This window comes from Euwallacea similis, chromosome 19 (assembly GCF_039881205.1).
Source record: "Euwallacea similis isolate ESF13 chromosome 19, ESF131.1, whole genome shotgun sequence".
NCBI classification, from domain to species: domain Eukaryota; kingdom Metazoa; phylum Arthropoda; class Insecta; order Coleoptera; family Curculionidae; genus Euwallacea; species Euwallacea similis.
The window spans coordinates 1678269-1697973 of record NC_089627.1 but is presented as its reverse complement, the minus strand read 5'-3'; the positions used below and the strand labels follow the sequence as shown (position 1 = coordinate 1697973).

Here is a 19705-nt window from a genome sequence, read left to right as displayed (position 1 = left end):
ATTGTGAGCTTTAAGGAGTATTGTGCATCAATTCCGGTGATCCTATGTTCTGCAAATTAACTTTTATCCCAGCTATTCATCCTAATTGCCCTATAATTCGCTTAAAGTTGGCTTCCAATTTCACTGAAATCTGCATTATGCACCTAATAATCTTATTAATGAAACCTAATCCTGATGCTTTTGACAAATTGTGTAACTTTATGCACATATCTGTTAGTCGACACAACCTTGCTGACCTTCTTTCATAATCAGCTGTTTCATCCCATGTTGCCGCATTAGCTATTGTTTTCTAGATGGCATTTTCCCTTGATATCTGCAATTTCAAACAGGATTCTCTATTATACAGGGTGTCCGGAAATTAGGTTACATAATTTTAGCCGCCTTTTCTACGACCAAGGATCAACCGAAAACTTCATATAAAAGGAGATCTGCAAATACTTCGTTTCCGAGATATAGAGTCTTTTACCGTTACTTTTCTCTAATTTTTTTCTTTAATAGCTCCTAGAATTTATGAAATATTTGTCTGGAATTTGGAATACACGCACTGAATTTGGATTTCTGAGTTAACGACAACTGGACGTTAACCACCATAGAAACACAATTAAATAAATATTTTTGATCCATTTGTGCGTAATTTTTTACTCTAAAATGCAAAAAATATGTTTGAAATTAAGTTGAAGAAGAAAACTTGAAAATTCAGATTTTTTTTCAATTTGGAGGAATTTTCGTTAACATGAATTATGAGGCATCAAATGACAATGGCAAAAAATTTCAAGTATCGCTTGGGAGTTTTCTGCTGCATCCCAGTGTATTAAAAAGAGGCATTAAAAAGTAATTAAAAAGGGATTAAGGTCTTTCAGTCTTTAACATGAATCTTTTTACTAAATCGCTCTTTTTGTTGACCCGAAAATAATTAACTTTCCAAATACTAGATGAACCTTTACCACACTGATACAGAACCTATTAATCATTGACTGGCTGAAGGTGATATACGAGACCCCATATCAAAATATATTTATTAAAAACTTTATTTAAAGAACAAGTAATCTTGTTTTAATTTACACACTTGCTTGCAGACCTAACTACTTCAGTCATGTGACTTTCGTCACCTCGTTTTATCATGTGATTTTGCTAGTAACAAGGAAATTAAGTCTTTATTTTTATTTCAAATAATTAAACACATATCTTGCCATATAATAATTAAGCAATTAATTTCACGGTTAAGTAATAAAATATACAGGGTGTCCACTTTTTGTCAGTTTTTTTTTCGTTAGTGTCTGAGCTCGATTTTTAAATTTAGTTTGTTAATCCGAAGTGGATCTGGCTATCAGCATTTTTCCGATATACCGAGAAATTATGAAAATTGATAATTTGCGATTATTCGTTACATTTCGACTATCATTTCGCCTAACGAGAAATTGAAATCGGTTTCTTATAGGGTGTTTGCCATAGCATCCAGTGGCGTAGTCAGATTCTTGAAATTACATGTTTTAAAATTGCATAAATATAATTTTTGAAGCTCTTATAGAGCATTTTCTTGTTTTTTAGACCAACGGACTAAGCTCAAAAATTTAGCTCGGAACATCAATCTTTTTTTTTCTATCACCGTTTACCCTATACCCCATATAATTAGCGAAGAATGGATGTTCTGTACTGTTGGAAAAAACAAAAACTGAGTTATTATCTCCAGATGTTTCCTGAATTCCTGAATTTAAAGAATTAAACCTATTTAATTAATATAGCCGAGTTAATTCCACAGTAAACGCAAAAGTAAATAAAATCGTAATAATAATAAGAGTTTTGTAAACGATTAAAAAACTTAGTTTTGATAACGTTTATTCCTTTTTAATCAATTTTGCAGTGTTATGAGTCAATTATTTAATGCCTAAATAACTATTTACTTACCAGCGATTGAAAGACGTTTTGACTTTATAGTTAGTTTTTATTGTAAACTTTCTGCGATCTCTAATTTTTGAATTATTTAGTAAAAACCAAAATGGAGCATTCGTGATTTTCCACATATCTGCGAAAATTCTACAAATTTTGAAACAGTGTTTCGTCGATCTCCAGATTGCGCAATTTTTTCTCAATGTAAACAACCTCACATTTCTTTCCGTTTAAGAAATCCCCACGCTAGACATGGCGTTGCCTTGGGCACGCTCTATGTTACAGACAAATCTGTAAACAAAGGTGAACCAATTAGAAGATAAATTGTGTGGCTTACATCGTTATGAGGCTTTGAACGTTGGAAAAATCGCACTGTGGTCTAAATTACTTTGCTTTTAAAATAAACTTATCAATGTTACATCAGAGGATCCTTTCTATGCTTCTCCAGCTATCTTTCTGTCTGCAACATGCATGTTTTAAAATTTCTCAATACAAATTATATGTTTATTAAATCTGCACTCCTTGTTTTGCTACAAAAATGAAGTTATTCATTAGTCCAATACAAACCCGCGTTATCAGCGGTATCCAGTCATCTCCGTCCACAGTGTTTCTAAGGGAAATAAAGCAAATTATTGCAATAAATTAGAAATCTAACAGATTACTGGGATCCATCATAATCCTGATTTATCAGCCAGGTATAAAGATTTTTTACCTACTAATTTAATTAGCCCCTCATAATGTTTAAAACGGGTGTTAACATGGATTTTCGTTCACTGCTTTGAGAAGTACCTTCATGAAAATTGCCCGGTTTTCAAAATAATATCTTCATTTTTCATTTAATTTTAATTTGTGAGGTATCAAGGATTGAGCCTTTATTCGGTAAGCTCTCCAAAATGTCTTTTAGTGCAAATTTACAAATGTTATTAGGTGTTCAATACCACAGTATCAATGCTTATGTATTTGATAATATGCAACAATTATGACCATTTTGAGTCACAGCTATGCGCGAAGAGATATTATGCTTTACCTCGTGACATTGTTTTAGCAACCCATTAGAACGTGGTATAAGATAATCAAAATGCTGTGTCAATAATTCCTTAAAGGAACGAATTATTTTTGAATACATATTTCTACATTTTCTTCTGCCCAGTTAAATTTTTAAAACACAGTCATAAGCGACATCAATCCGTCGCCAATTTCCCAGAAACAACATTTACGTTTTAACCATACTTAAGTAAGTAAACAGTTGGGATTTCCATTGATCTGCGATAGTTAAGCTAAGTCCATTCAGCGTGCGACAATTGGATTTGTTCAGTAAAGCACGTATGTACTCAGCAGTGCATGAATAAGTCTCATACAAAAAAAATAATTTTTTGTGATGTTTCCATTAGTGCGAGAAATTCTGATTAAATCGGAAATCCAAGGTGATATCTGAATCTATAAAAATAAAGAGGTCATAATTGGATAGACCTTGCGATTGACCATCTCATCGATTCATTAACTGCGGCTAAGGAAAAGTGTGTGTCCAGTTTTTAAGTAGTGTTTGCATGTGATGGTGGTTGATGGCATTTAGATACATCTAATAGAGCACACGACGTAAGTTTTTTGACCCGATATCACACATCTTTAATCAGTCAGCCTCTGAACCCAACAAAGTTCAAGATTTACATACATTCACAACGTAAAGATTTCTACGAAGCACTTTTATTTGCACTAGTTTATCTTTCTCACCCTAACTGCATAGATCCCTCGCAGCCCCCCGTTAAAGCTTTTCATGGCTGGAAGTAAAAGTCAATAGGTGACCTTAAAGGATACCTGCTTGGGTGGTTATATAAAGGTGTGCTTTTTCCAGACTAATGACTACTTCAATCAGGCAGCAAATTATTGACGCTAAGCAGATTAGATATTATCGTGCTTAAGATTTTCAAGTCCGGGAGGAGATTATAAAATTTCACTTTAATTAGAGTGGATTTTTGGCAGTGGGTGGTTTTGAAATGCAGCAGTGAGAGTGTGGGACAAGAGGAACACGTTCGACATGGCAGAGAGGAAGGGCAAGAGTGCTTTGGAACCCATGTATAACAGGTAAGGTAGATGCCTATAATAGTTTTTCCGTTGAATTGAATGTATTACTGAATTAAATGTTGATTGTTGAAATGTAATTAAAAGAAAATTATACAGAAAAATGCTTAAAGGTAAAAAAGAAACACAGGCTTGGTTAAATAGAGGCAAAATTACGCATTTCTATGGTCAGTAACATTCCGCTCCTCGCGTTAAATAATGAAAAATTCGGAGTATTTCGGAAAAATCCTACAAAAATTCTTTAAAATCGTTTTCATATTTTTTTATGACTTTATTTACGAATATGTTATAAAGTGGGACTCACTTCATTGCAGCTACTTTTTATGCTCTATAACACGATGTATATAAAAGGAAAGTGCGACAATTTGGTTTTTCATAATCATTAACGTTTTTACATTAAATGATTTTTTTCGGAAAATTTCGATTCCTCTGTGAATTAAAAAAAAAATCGTATACAGCGTGTAATAATATTATTATAGAGATATTTCAGAGGGCAATAGTACTCCGCAAAATTATAAAAAAGTGCTAATAGACCCATGGTCAAAAAGGGGTATTAAAGAAAACAGGTGCACGAAATTTGAAAAATTTAACTCAAGGCATACGTGAGAAAAATGCAAGATATGAGAAAGACTGTGAAACTTTGCCACCTTGTATATCGAAAATGGTGCATTGGTGACCATTAGTATTTTTTAAAATTATTTTGCAGAGTACTAACCTGAAATATCTCCATGATGATATGTTATACACCATGAAACCCGTAATCAATTCATGACGTTTTTATATCACAAAATCAATTTTTATCTATAGAGCAAGGGGTTTCGATATAAATACAAACGTACAAGAGCTTGTCAATAAAAAAATTATAGTTTAACTGCAAACACATCAATTCTGTGAAATCGGTAAGTCATTGAAATCGATTTCGTCACTTCATCAATAAAAACGAAAATAAAACGACGGGCGGTAAAGTAAGGCGTACGGTAATGTATTATTTACCTTTACTCGAATCAGTGTGGTAAATCCCACATACCGTACATAATCCTACTTAATAATCAAAAGCAAATAACGAGAAACCGAAGTCTAATTTACTTTGTCACAATAGACTAGTTCTTGGTTAAAAAAATGTTTTGACACCATATATGTACATAAACATATCTTTTCCTTATCAATGTTGTTCTTAATTCCCATAATTTCAAGTTGTTTATGTCTGCATGAATCCAGATTAAGTCAAATTTGGTGCATAGTGAAACCAAATCAAGACTCTAACGCTAGACCTCTAACGCTATTTACAAAAGTATGCAGTGTGGACATATTAGAAATGGTTAACGAAAAAACGCCCTTGCTGCAATATAAATCCTACTACTTCCTAAGAGATCTGTAAGCAGTTTATTTTAGTTTTAAATCCTTGATTTAGGGCATATTTCGCACGAAATTCATATATGTCGAAATGTCTAATAAAGATAAAAAATTGTAATGTTAACAAAAATCTTACATTCTAGAGCCTTTTTTATCAAATTTTTTCAGCTATCATACCAACGAAGACGATGCGAAGCAAAACAGCACTGACCTGCATATTGCCAGGCCTATCTACCAGCTCGAGGAGCTCCACAAAGATGCCCATTATGAGAAACCCTATACTACAGGTAAGATCGAAAGTACATTATTCTCATAATACAGTTATAAAAATTTCCTCGTGTAGTCAATTCTAAAAATCCCCTATTGCAGTCAAAAGTAAGGCAGCAAACTACTATAAATCCATCAAACCCTTAGACTGCCTCTTAAATAGAATTCCTCTACTCAGATGGCTGCCCGAATACAACTGGAAACGGAGCTTCACGTCGGATATTGTCAGTGGAATTACTGTAGCAGTTATGCATATTCCTCAGGTTAGTAATTTTAACAGTACAATAATAAACATAAATTACCGAACTCTTTTTAGGGCATGGCTTATGGTTTGTTGGGAAACGTCCCCCCAATAAGCGGTATCTACATGGCCTTCTTTCCAGTTCTAGTCTACTTCTTCTTCGGCACCTCCAGGCATGTTTCTATGGGTTAGCTTTGTAGTACCTAATGTAAAAGGAGCATGACTGAATGTGACTGTTTATAGGTACTTTTGCCATAGTGTGTTTGATGACTGGCAAATTAGTGAGTGAGCACACCAACTTGGAAATCATGGCCAATGGTACTCAAAAATTGCTGGATCCTAACATTGAGCCTGATGCTTTAAAGGTTACGAACATTCAAGTGGCTATTACAGTAACTTTTGGCGTTGCAATTTTACAGGTAAATAAAGACCCAAAATTTACTTACTTATGTCCCGTATTTGGTGTGATTTATTGAGTTCAGACTGTGGTTCTATCATTAAGATAACGCATTAATGATTAATTTTAGCTCATAATGTTTACCTTGCAACTTGGTGCAGTTTCAAGCCTGCTCTCTGATAATTTAGTTAGCGGATTCACGTGCGCTTCTGCCTTCCATGTAGTTTGTTCTCAACTCAAAGATCTTTTGGGTCTCAGCATTGGAAAGAGAAGAGGGAATTTTTCTTTTATTTACGTAAGTTAACTAAACGATAATATGTTAATTACATTTGATAAATTTCTAACTTTTAGACCGTCTATGATGCAGCTTTAGCAATGGCAAAACCCAACATCACAGCTCTATTTATATCTCTAGTCACTTGCTCCATTTTAATACTAAACAATGAGTTCTTTAAGGTAAGTTGCAGAAGTTGGAAATACAGTACAAGCAATTGTGTACTGGATGCAATTTTCACTTCCCAGCAAAAGCTTGGGGGCCCATAAGCCCCTTCAGAACCTTTTTGCACCGATGCCTACTTACTCATAGATCCGCCGCTGGTTACTATATGAATTTTTCTAGCCATGGCTGTCCAAGAAGTGCAGGATGCCCTTTCCTATAGAGCTTGTAGCAGTGTTTGTTGGCACGGGAATTACTTACTTCACAGGCATTCATCAGAGCCAAAACGTGACTACTTTAGGGTACATTCCTACTGGGTATACACTTGATCCAAGAAATAAAACACTGATTTAAATATAAGGACGTTTCAGACTTCCCGAACCTATAATGCCAGTGTTCGAGCTATTACCTCTCATTTGGGTGGATATAATCGTCATCACCATGGTCTCCTACACCATAACTATGTCTATGGCTTTGATATTTGCCAGGAAACTTATGTACGAGGTTGACTCGAATCAGGAACTTTTAGCAATGGGTCTGAGCAACTGCGTAGGCTCAATCTTCTCCTGCCTTCCAGTAACCGCCTCCCTCTCCAGATCTATGATTCAGCAAACAGTTGGAGGAGTGACCCAACTGGCTAGTGTGGTCAGCAGTGTCCTCCTTCTCATAGTGCTCCTCTGGGTTGGTCCAGTGTTCGAAACCTTGCCCAGATGTGTTTTAGCCAGTATAATTGTAATTGCCCTCAAAGTAAGGTAAATTTTTATGGTTTTTCCCAAGAAATAATATCAATTTTTTGAGGGGATGTTGCTGCAAGTGAAGGACTTACCTCGCTATTGGCGGTTAAGTCGCTGGGATGGTTTCGTCTGGGCAGTGACGTTCTTTACCACGCTATTGGTGCAAATCAGCGTGGGGCTAGCTGCGGGAGTTGCTGCCTCATTGCTGAGTGTAGCTGCCCAGGGTTTAAGGGCAAGGGCGTCTATATTAGGCCGGCTGCCCGGCACCGATTTGTATCTAGAGATGAAGAGGCATAAAGCGGTAGGGAATTTTTAATTTGAGAACCTCCCTTTTTGTTGGAAATTGACCTAAGGTTTTTTTTCAATTATTTTCATTTTAGACTGTTGAAGTATCTGGTTTAAGAATTATCCACTTTGTTGGAGGTTTAAGTTTTGCTTCAAGGGATTCGTTTAAAGATCTCTTTATTCAGAAGGTTGGCATGGACCCCGGTGCCATTTTAAGAAAGCGAGCAAAGCTAGAACAGAAGGTACTGGTTAAAATTTTTTTGGTAACTTTACAATAATACGCTTTTTAGGGAATATACGGTAGCGACCAAGAAGACCTAATAGCCAGAGGAATAATAATAGATTTTTGTTCCTTAACGTTTCTGGACCCGTCTGGTGTAGTCTTTCTTAGGCAGCTGCAGTCAGATCTCGAAAAGTTGAGCATCTCTTTGTATATAGCCGGATGCTCAGGTACGGCCTTTATCATATGAGCTGAAGAGATTCTAGGTTGTATAATGATACATATTGAAGGTCAAGCCTATGAAGTGATAACCAACTGTGATAGGTGGGAGAAAAAGGACAGCAAATTCCTCATTTTCCCCACAGTTCATGATGCAGTACTTTTCGCTCAGTCAAACCTTTCTATACAGATAAAAGAGAGTGAAACACTGAGCGACAAGGTGTAACAAACCAATATTTATGTTTTAAAAAGTTTCTATTAGGTACATATTGTAAATAAATCGATCTTTTCTTGTTTATGTTATTCTTAAGGAAATAAAGTTTGTTTATCCGTACTTATTAGGCTAGAGGCCCTGAAATAGGAGTTTATTTACACTTATTCTTAAAGCCAACAGACAATAATTCATGTACAAATATATTTTAGGTATGATATATTTTTAATGAATTAAAAAGTAGTATTTTTATTTACATGGTACATAAGAAACATGGTTCCTTTCCATTTCCATTAAATTTCAAACAATCTGCGGAAAAAATTGGGTATCACTTTCTACTTTGATGAAAACAGTACTTTTCATTTAATGTGGGCAAAATTAGAAACACTGGCAGCCCGTTTGTGTTTTTGTTTGTCACCTTAAAACCGATCAATCTATTAGAGGTATACTACATCGCCATAAGCTTCTCTTAAAGAAAAGATTGGATGGTAAACTCACCTGTTTACGTTTACTTAGTTTTTTATTAAAAAAAATACAAAAATTATTCTTCGCACACTATGCATAAAAAATAAAAAATAACTTTAAGCTAAATCATATCCCAGTAAGTCCTCCAATCCGTAACCGAATAACTTAAAATCTGACAGATAATTTTTGTATAAATGTTCAATGGTAAAAATGGATAGTTGTTGGAAATACTCCTTTAGCTTGTCCTTAGTATGGCCCGCCCGCGTCACTGGAAAAACTACTGGAGGAGCCCCCACCATATCCAGGATGGTTTGGGCGTCTTGAGACAACGTTTCGTAATGTCCTAGAAGAGCAAAACGGCGAAGAACGATTTAATTTCTTTCATCGGCAAAAGAAATTAATTTTTACCTATGAAAGTATAGTTGAGTTGGCAAGGCAGGCACAAATCATAAATCGGAGTCCAATGCTCGTTCGTGTCAACTCCCTCATTTAGGAGATAGGTCACAAATTCCGCAAAAGAGACATTGTCCCCAGAATTTTGATCGGCGATAGTTGCAGTTGGGCGATACTTTTTAATTATGTGTTTGCCGTAACGTGCCTTAAATTGAAAAAAACTGTTGAAAAGAACTGAAAAAAGACAACATATTTTAAGACTTTTGTATCCAAAAAATGACTCACCTGAAAATACCTAGAACTTGTAATGTTATCTTCAAATTTATTCCTATATGCCGAGAGCAACCTTTCGAACGGATGTCTCACAATTAAAAACAAAGTATACTCGCTCAAAATCTTGTTAATCTCACTTTCGGGAAGCTCTGATAACCTAAAGCGTGATAATACAACATCAAAAGCGCAACAAAACACGCAAAATCTTTCATACCTTATAGTAGAGCTGTTAGCGTGGGCTATATTTGAAGGTATATCGACTAGATTGGTAACATTAGACTGGCCAGTCAAGACCATCATTACTCGCTTCCAATTAGTACATGCGACTTTAGGGACATAGCAGTAGAGCAGTTTATGGTCATGGTCCACTAGAATATGACTTAACTGGGATACGTTGCGAACCCATGGTTGATTTAAAAGTAAGTTTTCACACCCCAACATTAAATCTTCTTGTCGAGTGATTTGTTCCAACCAAGGGTACGTCTCTAAAATCAGAATTTAAATCGTTCCATTTAGTCGATAACTAGGATATTTCATAAGCTTAAGTCTTACCGTAAAAAGGCAAGAAGGCTGCTAAGAATACCAAAACAAGAAACTGATGTTTTTTTCTTAATTCTAGCATCAGCATAGCTGGGAGTTAACATGTCTCAGTGAGTTTCCGTAGGGCCTCTTTCTTTTACGCGTTTTACGAACCTCAATTCAGACCTAAAAGGGGCACGAGTGTTATTGAGACGGAAATAGAAACTTTAGACTATTATAAAAGATGGAAACTTTTTGTTACATTGCCATAATCATGTATTATTTTAGAGGAAATTAACATAAAATATTTGAGTATTCTGATGTAAAATGCTCTAAGTATTATGGTTTCGACCGTTTAGTAACACTTTTATGGTTGCTTAAATTCAGCGTAATAAAATTATTATTAAAACGAAATAGAAGGTGAAATTTTTTATAGCCATAATTTAATATAAAAATAGAAAAATCATAGATAAATGCAAAAAATTAATAACTCTTATCTTACCTGTTTACAACCCCATAATTACTAACCAATTCCTTGTCGTTTTTAAGTACTTTGCCATTGGCAATATTCTGTAGCCAGTAAGTCCTCGAAATATACTTCCAACTAATTTTACTCTTGCTTTTTTGCCTCAACAGCCTCAGCTGAAAATGTCTTTTTATGGCTTTTTTTAAATCTAGGACTGTGGTATTTTGTTGTGGGATCTATAATAAGTGCAAATTTGGCAGACTTGATAATTGAAAAAATACAAAGATTACATGATTCATTTTGATAAAGTAGTTATACTTCAGTTTTACGTTGAAGATTGATACATTGCAGATAGTAGTATCAATAAGATTACTTAATGGATTGCCTATTTGACCTACATACCTATACTATCATTAAAGGATTTAAAAATAATGAATGGAACACAACGTACTACGTCAACAACAAAAAATTCATTAGACACTTCCTAGAAGTTTTGCAATTTTATCAAACAACAAATTTAAATCCAAGGCTTAATTAATAGTAACCAGAACTTTATTGGGTAAATGAAAATAATATTTATAATAAATGTTAATTAAACATCAATTATAAAAATAATGATATGAGATTTAAAACTTTATTAAAAGCTTTAAATTTCCTACTTGGATGTTTGATTTAATAAGGTATATTTAAAAACTTACCACGACACTTAAAGAGGTTTCTGAATATCTCAATATAGTCACAGTGATACTCTGACCTTGTATGACTGCAATTTGTGATAAGACCTATAAGAAGAATAATAAGACAAAATAGATTTTAGTCAAATTCAACATATAACCTCTTCAGGAGTCACATCTACAGGTAAATCAGATAGCAAAGAATCTGAAGCTATCAATCTCTTAATGCTACTTTGGGTTATTTCAATTAAGTCTTCATGAGACAGATTATCAATTGCTTCATCAAGAGTAGTCAATTCTGGTTTAGTAGTTGTAGTGAGATCTGTCATTCTGGAATATGAAATACAAACTTGCAAATGGGAAAAAAATTCTTAAAACTGTTACTACTTATATTATTAAATTGTGGATTCTAATGAAAATGGCCTAAAAATAGGGCCAGGATTATTAATTTCCTTTGTAATTTCTTGAAAATTTTTACTAAATATGTGTATAAGATGTATAAACTTGAGGTTGTGTAAGTGTAAGCATAGATAAATATCTATATTAGTAGCTATATTTTGGTTTCCATGTTAATAGTAAACTTAATAGCACATTTGTAATTTGACCCTTACTGATCCTTAGTTGTTGAGTGGTTTCAAATAATATAAAATTACTATATTATTTGAATTACAAAACAAGCTCTATGGCCTTGGATGTTGACCTTTATGCACTATTTAAAATTCTAACAAATCACTAGTAAGCAATGTCACATGTCATTGTCATATACAAGTTATATACATAGACTGAAATGACTTTCGGCTGACTATTAGTGTAACAAACAGGAATTAATTATTTCAAAATTATTGTAACTTACTTAATGGGATTTAATTCACCATTCCAAACTTAACTAGTTATTATAGTGAAAACCTTATCAAAAATATTGCCTTACCAGATAAATCTCCATAGAAACTAAAAATAATCAGCTAAGCACACTTATACACATAGATTAAAAAAAACTTGTCACTTCCATACAACAGCACAACAAATAAAATAAATGGGACCAAACTATCTTCCCAAAGCAAAAATTAACTAATTAAGCAAGTCAATTAGTAGTACATCTTACCATCTGTGTTTTCCAATATCACAATAAGAGTCAAGGTTCAATTGTTAATTGACTAGCTGTGAAATATAATGAAGATACTACTATAGGACATTAAACCTAGAAGAATTCTTAAACAAGAGTTTAATTACATCATCCTAACATAACTGCTCACATAACTGGTCTGGTAGTTATAATGTAAAACCATTTTCCTGAGGAATTTGCGTACGCAAGATAATTATATTGGTTAAACAGTTTATGTTTTACTGAGTATTTTATATTAATGGAATTTTTGGTATAAATAAATATGTTTATACATATGTTCAATTCCTGTGCTGTATGTAAAATGGTCACCAACCACTGATCATTGTATGGTTTACATTTTATTACTCAAGTGGGGGAAGTTGATGTTAAAAAACAGTTAATAAGCTAGAAAATTATAAAATCTATGTGGGTTATCTGGAGCCCAGTGGGGACTGTTCTTGGGATTACTCACCTTGCCGGTTATCATTGGATGCTTGTTTTCCTATAAATATCAAGTCACTGCATATAGGTTTCAAATTCTATTCATTTATATGTGGTATCTCATTAGATTCCTGTTTAGGAAAAATAGGACTATTTGAAATAATTATGTTCATTAGGTTGTTTAAACAATTGAGGTTAGAGCCCGGCAGTTGGTTTGGTCTAAAAATCTAAACAATGTTGTCTAATTTCTTGCCTCCGGCAACATAAGGATCTCTTTTTAGTAGATATAGTAAGTACAAGTAAAACAAGGACAACATCATAAATTAAACAAATATATTTAATCATATATTTTGAAAAGATTCTTGATGTTATGGTGAAAGAAATTCCTTACAATATTTAGCGAAATAATAGACTGTAGACAATATTTACTCATTTATATTCATTCTGAAGAGAATTTAAATGCTCATCTTATCTACAGCGATATTCGTGTAAACTATCAGACATTAATTTTAAACTCTGACATGTTTGTATAATACTGATATGTTTTAAACTACCTCAAACCTACTTCAAAACCTAGAGTAAGAAGATAATTATATGATTTCACTAAATTTTAATACACTACAATAGAAAATACATTCAGTTCCCTAAATTTGCAATAAAGAACACTCCGGTGCAGCAGGTGCAAAATAGTACAAACAGTTCAGCAATACTGAAAAAACCTAATGAAACTTTCAATTTGACTTTGACATTTGCTGTAAAAAAAAGCGTAAAAAAAAAGGTTAGGTATCTCAAAAAAGGTTAGAGAAATCTCCAAACAGGTCTTAATTTCGTATTATTCATAAATAATTCCCCATAAAGCCAATTGTAAATCAATTTAAGCAGCTCCTCTATTATCTATTTCTTCTGGTAAGATTGTTCGATATGTACAAGAGTCTATTTACCACCTTCTAACCAGGCAAAACCTGTGATGTAACTGCAATCTTTCCTGTTATATTTTCAGATGGCCATACAAATTGGCTCTTTAATAAAGAGGTACTGTTTAGTAACCCTTTTTCCCGCCTTTACAGTGAGTACCATATACGCAGACTGGTCCTATACACAACTGTGCAAGGCTAGGGATTGGGAGACAGTTAAACAATTAGAAGAACTGCAAGATGGCAACATACTATCTTCTTCCTAAACAGTGGCCCTTTTTGAGTGTTCCCCTGCTTGGATATCTACTTGGGAAGTATATTGACAGGTGAGATTTGGATATGCTGTTAAATCTTAGTTTTGTAAATTGCAATAATAATGAAGAATTGTGTATTGAAGCAATTCAGTATTTAATGATTGCTTCAAAAAAGGAATTAGCTATTAGCAGCATTGTAGAATTCATGTTACTTAGAGTGAGAAAAGTAAGCTGGATTTCTAGACACATTTCATTGTATCCATCTTACTATTGTGACCAAAACCTCCATCATCTGATCATTTTCCAACATCCCAACAAGTATTTCAATAATATAAAATAATAAAATAGGTTTCTTTGATTCAGACAACATCTGTAAACTAGTGAAATGAAGTGAACATGTTAAGAAAAATAATTTTTACCTAGATAAATTTATAAATATTTCATATAGCTTCAAATTATTATGACATACTATCATCACCACCACTGGTAAAGTAAAAAAGCCTTCTTGGGTACTCCAACATTGTTAATTGCTTCATTTCTTCTACAATTTTTAATTAAATTTCATTTTAAATTTAGTACTTGGGTATACAGGGTGTCCCAGATAAGGATGAACAGCATGGGGATCTTGGAAACGGTAATAGATACAAAATGGTTTAAATTGGGAAAAAGTTGGGCAATTTAAAGCAAATTAATAATCTGTTTTTATATCGACGAAATTCCGAATGGTTACGAAGATATCCGGAAAAAAACGAATTTGGCGGTTTTCGTTTTTTGCAAATAACTCTTATACGGTTATAGTTAGAGGAATAAAAGTTTTACATTATTAAAGCACTTTTTTGAGAACTGTTTAGCAGTGTTGCCAGTTTTCTTGTTACATCCTTACTTTCGGAGAAAAATGAGTAAACTTTTGATTTTCATATGGGCGTGATATCAATTATTTATATTTTCAAAATCGTCATAAAATTCCCTTTTCAGCCATGCATTACATTTAATATTTTTCTCAGAAACTCTATGAGTTATAGCCATTAAAGCATTTTTTGATAAGTAGGCCATGATTTTGACTTATATATTATACATATATATAATATTATACATATCTTCAGCATCTACACAATTTCTGTGACAAAATATGTAACACGACAACATGTCAAATTTCTCTTCATTAGAAAAGCAATTTTGAGACATTATTATGCACACGTCAAACAAATTTAAGGTTTTACAACTTTTAAATAATGTTGACGTTTCCACAGCATTCATTTATTTAATGTGCACCATTACTATAAGTCAAAATCATGGCCTACTTATCAAAAAATGCTTTAATGGCTATAACTCATAGAGTTTCTGAGAAAAATATTAAATGTAATGCATGGCTGAAAACGGAATTTTATGATGATTTTGAAAATATAAATAATTGATATCACGCCCATATGAAAATCAAAAGTTTACTCATTTTTCTCTGAAAGTAAGGATGTAACAAGAAAACTGGCAACACTGCTAAACAGTTCTCAAAAAAGTGCTTTAATAATGTAAAACTTTTATTCCTCTAACTATAACCGTATAAGAGTTATTTGCAAAAAACGAAAACCGCCAAATTCGTTTTTTTCCGGATATCTTCGTAACCATTCGGAATTTCGTCGATATAAAAACAGATTATTAATTTGCTTTAAATTGCCTAACTTTTTCCCAATTTAAACCATTTTGTATCTATTACCGTTTCCGAGATCCCCATGCTGTTCATCCTTATCTGGGACACCCTGTATATTTAGTTTGAAAATGTCAGTAGCATTAAAACCTAAAAATTACTAATTCACACAGTTTAAAGATTTTTTAAATTATATTTAGGTCTGAAACTGAACGTCTGTCTTTGTTCAGAGATAAGTCTGCATTGTATGGAAGAGTACTCAAGGAAGGGGAGAAACCAACCTGGCCCTGAAAGGCTCTAGTTTTAATTTGCTTGATGATTGATTACATAGTCAGATATTAGCTGTTATTATATAAATTTTGTAAATAAATTTTGAAAGATGTAAAGTGAATTCTGTAGTTTTGCTTTAGCAAGTAAGCGTTAAAGATAGTTTCTTCTCTCCTTTTGTTTCTACCTTCAATTTGATTAGTAATAATATATCACACGCTTCGTGTCATTTATCACATGTTGATATTTTTGGAAAATTTATACAATTTTATTAAAATCAAGGCAGGCATGGTGTCCATTGTATAAAATATAATATGATATTTACATAACTATTGCACATATCAGCAGTATACAAAATACATATTTAAAGCACTGTATGCTTGACATCAATGTTCTCCTTGTCTCCACAATTCAATACTCTAAGCATATCAAATGCCTGCTTTTTGGTCTCCTCACTCCACCCAATATTGCTCACCTCACAAGGCACCTTTTCAATACCGACTTTTTGATATTCATTTGCCACAAATAGCGACTTTCTTTTCTGCTGCTTTATAATAGTTTCAACTTCCCTTTTTTCTAAAATCTTTGACTGCCTCAAGCTATTCTTCTCAGTCCCTCTTCGAATAAAATTTCTGTCCTTTAGAGGACTCACCTTGAATCGAATTTTTCTCTCCGACATTGTCCTTGAAAAGTTTGAAGGTTTCACTATTTTATTTACTTGTAGTTTTGTGCTCGTACGAAAAATATCTGATTCTTCAATGCTGATATAGCTAGAATCAACTTCTGCGGTGCAGGTTTTCTTTGATTGTAGACTAGACTGGGAATTGCTGGACCTGGAGCTTGCGCTGTTTTCCTTGCTGCGTTTTAAGTACAATTCAGCTTGCTGCAGCTTTTCTTTTGCTGTTCGTTCCATTAAATTGACTTTTCGTTCTCGTACTGAAAGCCTTCTTGCTTGCTCTCTAATGAACAATTCTTTAGTTTGCACAGCTGCTTCCCTTTTGCGTAACTTCTCAAGTCTTTCTGAGTATTCAGACTCGGACAAATCTGAGCTCGACGATTTGGATAATGATTTTTTACTTTCTATAAAACATCCATCTTCTTTGTTCCATTGGCTTGCTTGCAGCAGCACTAAGGGGTGGCAAAGTATCTTATTAATGTGCTTCTTTATTCCGGTGCCGTCCTTCAACATTGAAGTTAAAAGCCCTCTGAATGCTTCAGAATACGGCTGCTGTTGCAGGTCATGTTCGAATGTGGCTTTGCTAAAGGGCTTAAGGGTACAAAGCTCAAAAACTGTAGCTCCCAGCTGGGACATTTTCACTTCCTTTTGTTTCGGTTGTTTAGTGTAATGTTCCATATTAGGAAAGTTGTACAATTTGATATTGAAGTCTTCATCTAATAAGATGGTGTCTAAACTCAGACGCCCCATGAAGAGTTCTACAGTTTTTAAAGCCAGCACTGTCTGATACAGTAATCGACAGAGAAGTTGTTCGTGGATTTGCCGGTCTTTTTCTACACATTCCTTCTGCAAGAAACACGATAAGGTGTCAAACTTGCAAAACTCAGTTTTCAAGTAAAGGATTTTCTCGTGCTGAATGCTTTCGAAGAATTGTAGCACATTGGGGTGGATCAAGTTTATACGGGTTTTAATTTTCTTAGTTAATGCCTTCTGGTCACTAGAATTGAGGTCCGAGAGATATATGCCTTGAAGATAGTAGAGTTTGCCTGTGGTTTTGTGTTTGGCCACTAAAAATGCTGATGGGTTGGGTGTGCTCTGAAGGGCGTAGTCTAAGAGCGATTCCATTTAGGATCTGAAACAAGCGAAAAAATATTTGTTTACAGAAAATTTCCAGGATATAAGAGAGCAAGTTCTCAATGGAGGATGTTGAGAAACAAATTTATTGTCAGGATTATTCGTTTTATACTAGTATGTGCCACAATGCCGTAGTGGCACATTAATTTCTGGAGATACTAATTTTGATAGGTTTAAGGGGACCTATTCTTTGCCTCGCATTATTTTTATAAAGTAGAAGTTATGAATTTTGAATTGCCTCAATTACAATAGAAGTTTGTATACACCCCGTTTAATGCTGACTATTTTTTTAAATGATAATGCGAATAGCTTGGACGCTACCGAGCCCTACTTTTAAGAGTTGATCACTCCGTATAGGACAAAAATGTGAAATTTTAGCCTCATAATTAAAACTGTAAAATCTGATGACTGAATGTTTCCACAAACATCTTTATCAATAAACTATTTTCCATTAGATCTCTCTGTGAGCAGGGTTATATCCCATTAGTTCCTCACCTAAATTCTAAATCACCCAGTATGTCTTCCCATCGTTACCAATTTATGAAATTTGAGAGTTTGGTGTTTCTTTATCAACGTTATTTATATATTTAATCAATGTGTTGCAGCAGAAATTTTCTATTTAATCTAATATATTGTATCAGTCATCGTTTCTGATATACCAATGGTGGAATATCCCGCCTCCCTCTAAGACTGATTACCTCCTGATTATTATGGAATTTGAAGCAGGAATCAAATGAAGCCATAATATAATGAATCTGAGCACGGACTCGTGTTGATATGATATAAAAGTGTATAAAATTACTTTTTTTTATCACAGAGAGAGAATCTTCGCAGTTATCAATTGACTCGTAGGCCAAGAAACCTACTAAGCTTTGAAAGAGAAAAATAACACGACCATTATATTGTATATTTTGTTTCAAGAACGTATATTTGCCTCGCACTTAAGTAAACTACAAAAGACTTACCTTTAGAATATATTTGTTTACACCATTGAATTCCAATTCCCTATGGAGAGCCAAGCCAAAAATAAAGATAAACTATCTATCAATCACTAACACTGTCGGACACAGTAACACACACAAATACTCAAAAAACACTCAATTATCCTTGAACATTAGGAACTTTAAACGTTTCTCTTTAATCCGATTCAATTTTCCGCACCTTTTGTATATGTTTACTCCACTCGATCTGCAGAGACCTTTAAAAATAACCGTTTAAATTCAAATATTGATGTGGTCCAATACAGCATCTGGTTCTTCGGGTACCTGACTGGGTACTTTTGAAGAATTTCGCTTTACTATGCGTTGTGTGGGAGTCCGACAAAGATGAAAGATACCTCTTTGAATTTTGTATGCAACGGTAGAGGTATCGAAATCACGGACGAAGGTTTGGTGGGTACTTGAAATGATGCAAACTGGTCTGTTTTTGAGTTTTTGAGAGAGGTACTGTTGAGGAAAAAATTGGTATTTGGGAAACGTGAAAATTGTTTTTTTTACCACTTATTTCTTTTGCGATTTTTAATCGATATCAGCAAGCAACTAAAGCCAATTTTTCAGTGTTCTATTCTCTGAACGGCTACGTGACCGATACTAATATGGGTCATAAACTTTAAAATTTGGGTTCTCATTTAAAACCCCCAACAAAGTATTCTAGGTCAGCGTCGTATTTCCTTGTTCAGATCTTTATAATAGAATTTTAATAGCATATACAATTAGGAAACATCTGTGCTACTGTAAAATTCGCACAAAGTTCAGCTTTTTTACGTAGGTTCTGCGGTGTCTTCATGAGCAATTGATGAGAATTCACATTGGCGATCTCACAATTTAAAGATGTTTTAAGGCCTAAAAGAGGCGTTTAATTATAGGCAGATAAATGTAATTCTTCATTTTGTCAATATTGTAGCTAAGTAATTGATAATTTTCTAGACTCTTATAGGCATTCGTTCCTAGTAGTATCCACTCCTGCTGGTATTGCAGGGTATCGATCCATATAGCCCCGAGAAAAATTCCCGTTTCCTGGAAATATGACATCCACTCTCCCCTCGAATATCAAAGATGGCACTCGAACTGAAACTCTGGATCGCGTCGTTCCAGACCGACTCCCAACGGTATAAAAATAGTCCGCTTGGATCAGACCTCCGTTTCCACATTGTCCCA

General features: G+C 33.9%; 5 protein-coding genes across 11 annotated transcripts in view; 2 read left to right on the top strand and 3 right to left on the bottom strand.

The window, feature by feature from the left end:
* Miox (Myo-inositol oxygenase) overlaps nucleotides 1-19705 on the bottom strand; it is an 80271-nt gene that overhangs the window by 13835 nt on the left and 46731 nt on the right. The gene's annotated exons all lie outside the window — the stretch shown is intronic.
* On the top strand, nucleotides 5250-8529 carry LOC136415040 (prestin-like). The gene is made up of 13 exons (XM_066399400.1): nucleotides 5250-5340; nucleotides 5488-5606; nucleotides 5689-5849; nucleotides 5903-6014; nucleotides 6071-6246; nucleotides 6355-6519; nucleotides 6576-6680; nucleotides 6844-6977; nucleotides 7032-7407; nucleotides 7459-7695; nucleotides 7775-7921; nucleotides 7970-8129; nucleotides 8190-8529. The coding sequence occupies exons 1-13, from the start codon at nucleotides 5282-5284 to the stop codon at nucleotides 8342-8344; spliced, it is 2106 nt and encodes a 701-aa protein (XP_066255497.1). The 5' UTR covers nucleotides 5250-5281; the 3' UTR covers nucleotides 8345-8529.
* LOC136415048 (carbohydrate sulfotransferase 11-like) lies at nucleotides 8862-12423 on the bottom strand. 2 transcript variants are annotated; one of them, XM_066399414.1, is made up of 7 exons: nucleotides 12222-12423; nucleotides 11281-11449; nucleotides 11140-11227; nucleotides 9675-9786; nucleotides 9473-9617; nucleotides 9203-9392; nucleotides 8862-9137 (listed from the first exon to the last, which is right to left on the bottom strand). In XM_066399414.1, the coding sequence occupies exons 2-7, from the start codon at nucleotides 11446-11448 to the stop codon at nucleotides 8911-8913; spliced, it is 930 nt and encodes a 309-aa protein (XP_066255511.1). In that variant the 5' UTR covers nucleotide 11449; nucleotides 12222-12423; the 3' UTR covers nucleotides 8862-8910. The 2 variants fall into 2 exon arrangements, with proteins under 2 accessions (XP_066255511.1, XP_066255510.1); XM_066399413.1 differs by lacking the exons at nucleotides 11140-11227; nucleotides 11281-11449; nucleotides 12222-12423 and adding exons at nucleotides 10013-10165; nucleotides 10482-10621 and having other exon boundaries at nucleotides 9675-9945.
* ND-MNLL (NADH dehydrogenase (ubiquinone) MNLL subunit) lies at nucleotides 9743-15850 on the top strand. 5 transcript variants are annotated; one of them, XM_066399420.1, is made up of 3 exons: nucleotides 9743-9879; nucleotides 13730-13902; nucleotides 15673-15850. In XM_066399420.1, exons 2-3 carry the CDS (start codon nucleotides 13817-13819, stop codon nucleotides 15761-15763), a joined length of 177 nt encoding a protein of 58 aa, XP_066255517.1. In that variant the 5' UTR covers nucleotides 9743-9879; nucleotides 13730-13816; the 3' UTR covers nucleotides 15764-15850. The 5 variants fall into 5 exon arrangements, 3 of the variants coding, with proteins under 3 accessions (XP_066255517.1, XP_066255518.1, XP_066255519.1); XR_010752579.1 differs by having other exon boundaries at nucleotides 9744-9879; nucleotides 13663-13902; XM_066399421.1 differs by lacking the exon at nucleotides 9743-9879 and adding an exon at nucleotides 13431-13568.
* Nucleotides 16002-19705, bottom strand: part of LOC136415046 (serine/threonine-protein kinase Nek2-like) — a 48081-nt gene continuing 44377 nt past the window's right edge. Inside the window, exons 1-2 of one of the 2 annotated variants that reach the window (XM_066399411.1) lie at nucleotides 18515-18838; nucleotides 16002-17547 (exon numbers count right to left, since the gene is read on the bottom strand). In XM_066399411.1, the coding sequence (XP_066255508.1) occupies nucleotides 16104-17540 (1437 nt within the window). In that variant the 5' untranslated portion in view covers nucleotides 17541-17547; nucleotides 18515-18838 and the 3' untranslated portion in view covers nucleotides 16002-16103. Of the gene's footprint in view, nucleotides 17548-18514; nucleotides 18839-19705 lie in introns of those variants that run through there. The other variant, XM_066399412.1, reaches the window with a different exon arrangement.

Excerpts from the sequence above, each read along its gene's own strand:
- LOC136415048 (XM_066399414.1), bottom strand. The coding sequence starts at position 11,448 with ATGACAGATCTCACTACAACTACTAAACCAGAATTGACTACTCTTGAT. Across the intron at positions 11,228-11,280 it reads TAGATGTGACTCCTGAAGAG|GTCTTATCACAAATTGCAGT; the intron begins GTTATATGTTGA and ends TTCTTCTTATAG. Across the intron at positions 9,787-11,139 it reads CTCTTTAAGTGTCGTGGTAA|TCGCATGTACTAATTGGAAG; the intron begins GTTTTTAAATAT and ends ATGTCCCTAAAG.
- ND-MNLL (XM_066399420.1), top strand. The coding sequence starts at position 13,817 with ATGGCAACATACTATCTTCTTCCTAAACAGTGGCCCTTTTTGAGTGTT. Across the intron at positions 13,903-15,672 it reads CTTGGGAAGTATATTGACAG|GTCTGAAACTGAACGTCTGT; the intron begins GTGAGATTTGGA and ends AATTATATTTAG.
- LOC136415040 (XM_066399400.1), top strand. The coding sequence starts at position 5,282 with ATGGTTAACGAAAAAACGCCCTTGCTGCAATATAAATCCTACTACTTC. Across the intron at positions 5,850-5,902 it reads CAGTTATGCATATTCCTCAG|GGCATGGCTTATGGTTTGTT; the intron begins GTTAGTAATTTT and ends AACTCTTTTTAG. Across the intron at positions 6,978-7,031 it reads TTAGGGTACATTCCTACTGG|ACTTCCCGAACCTATAATGC; the intron begins GTATACACTTGA and ends AGGACGTTTCAG.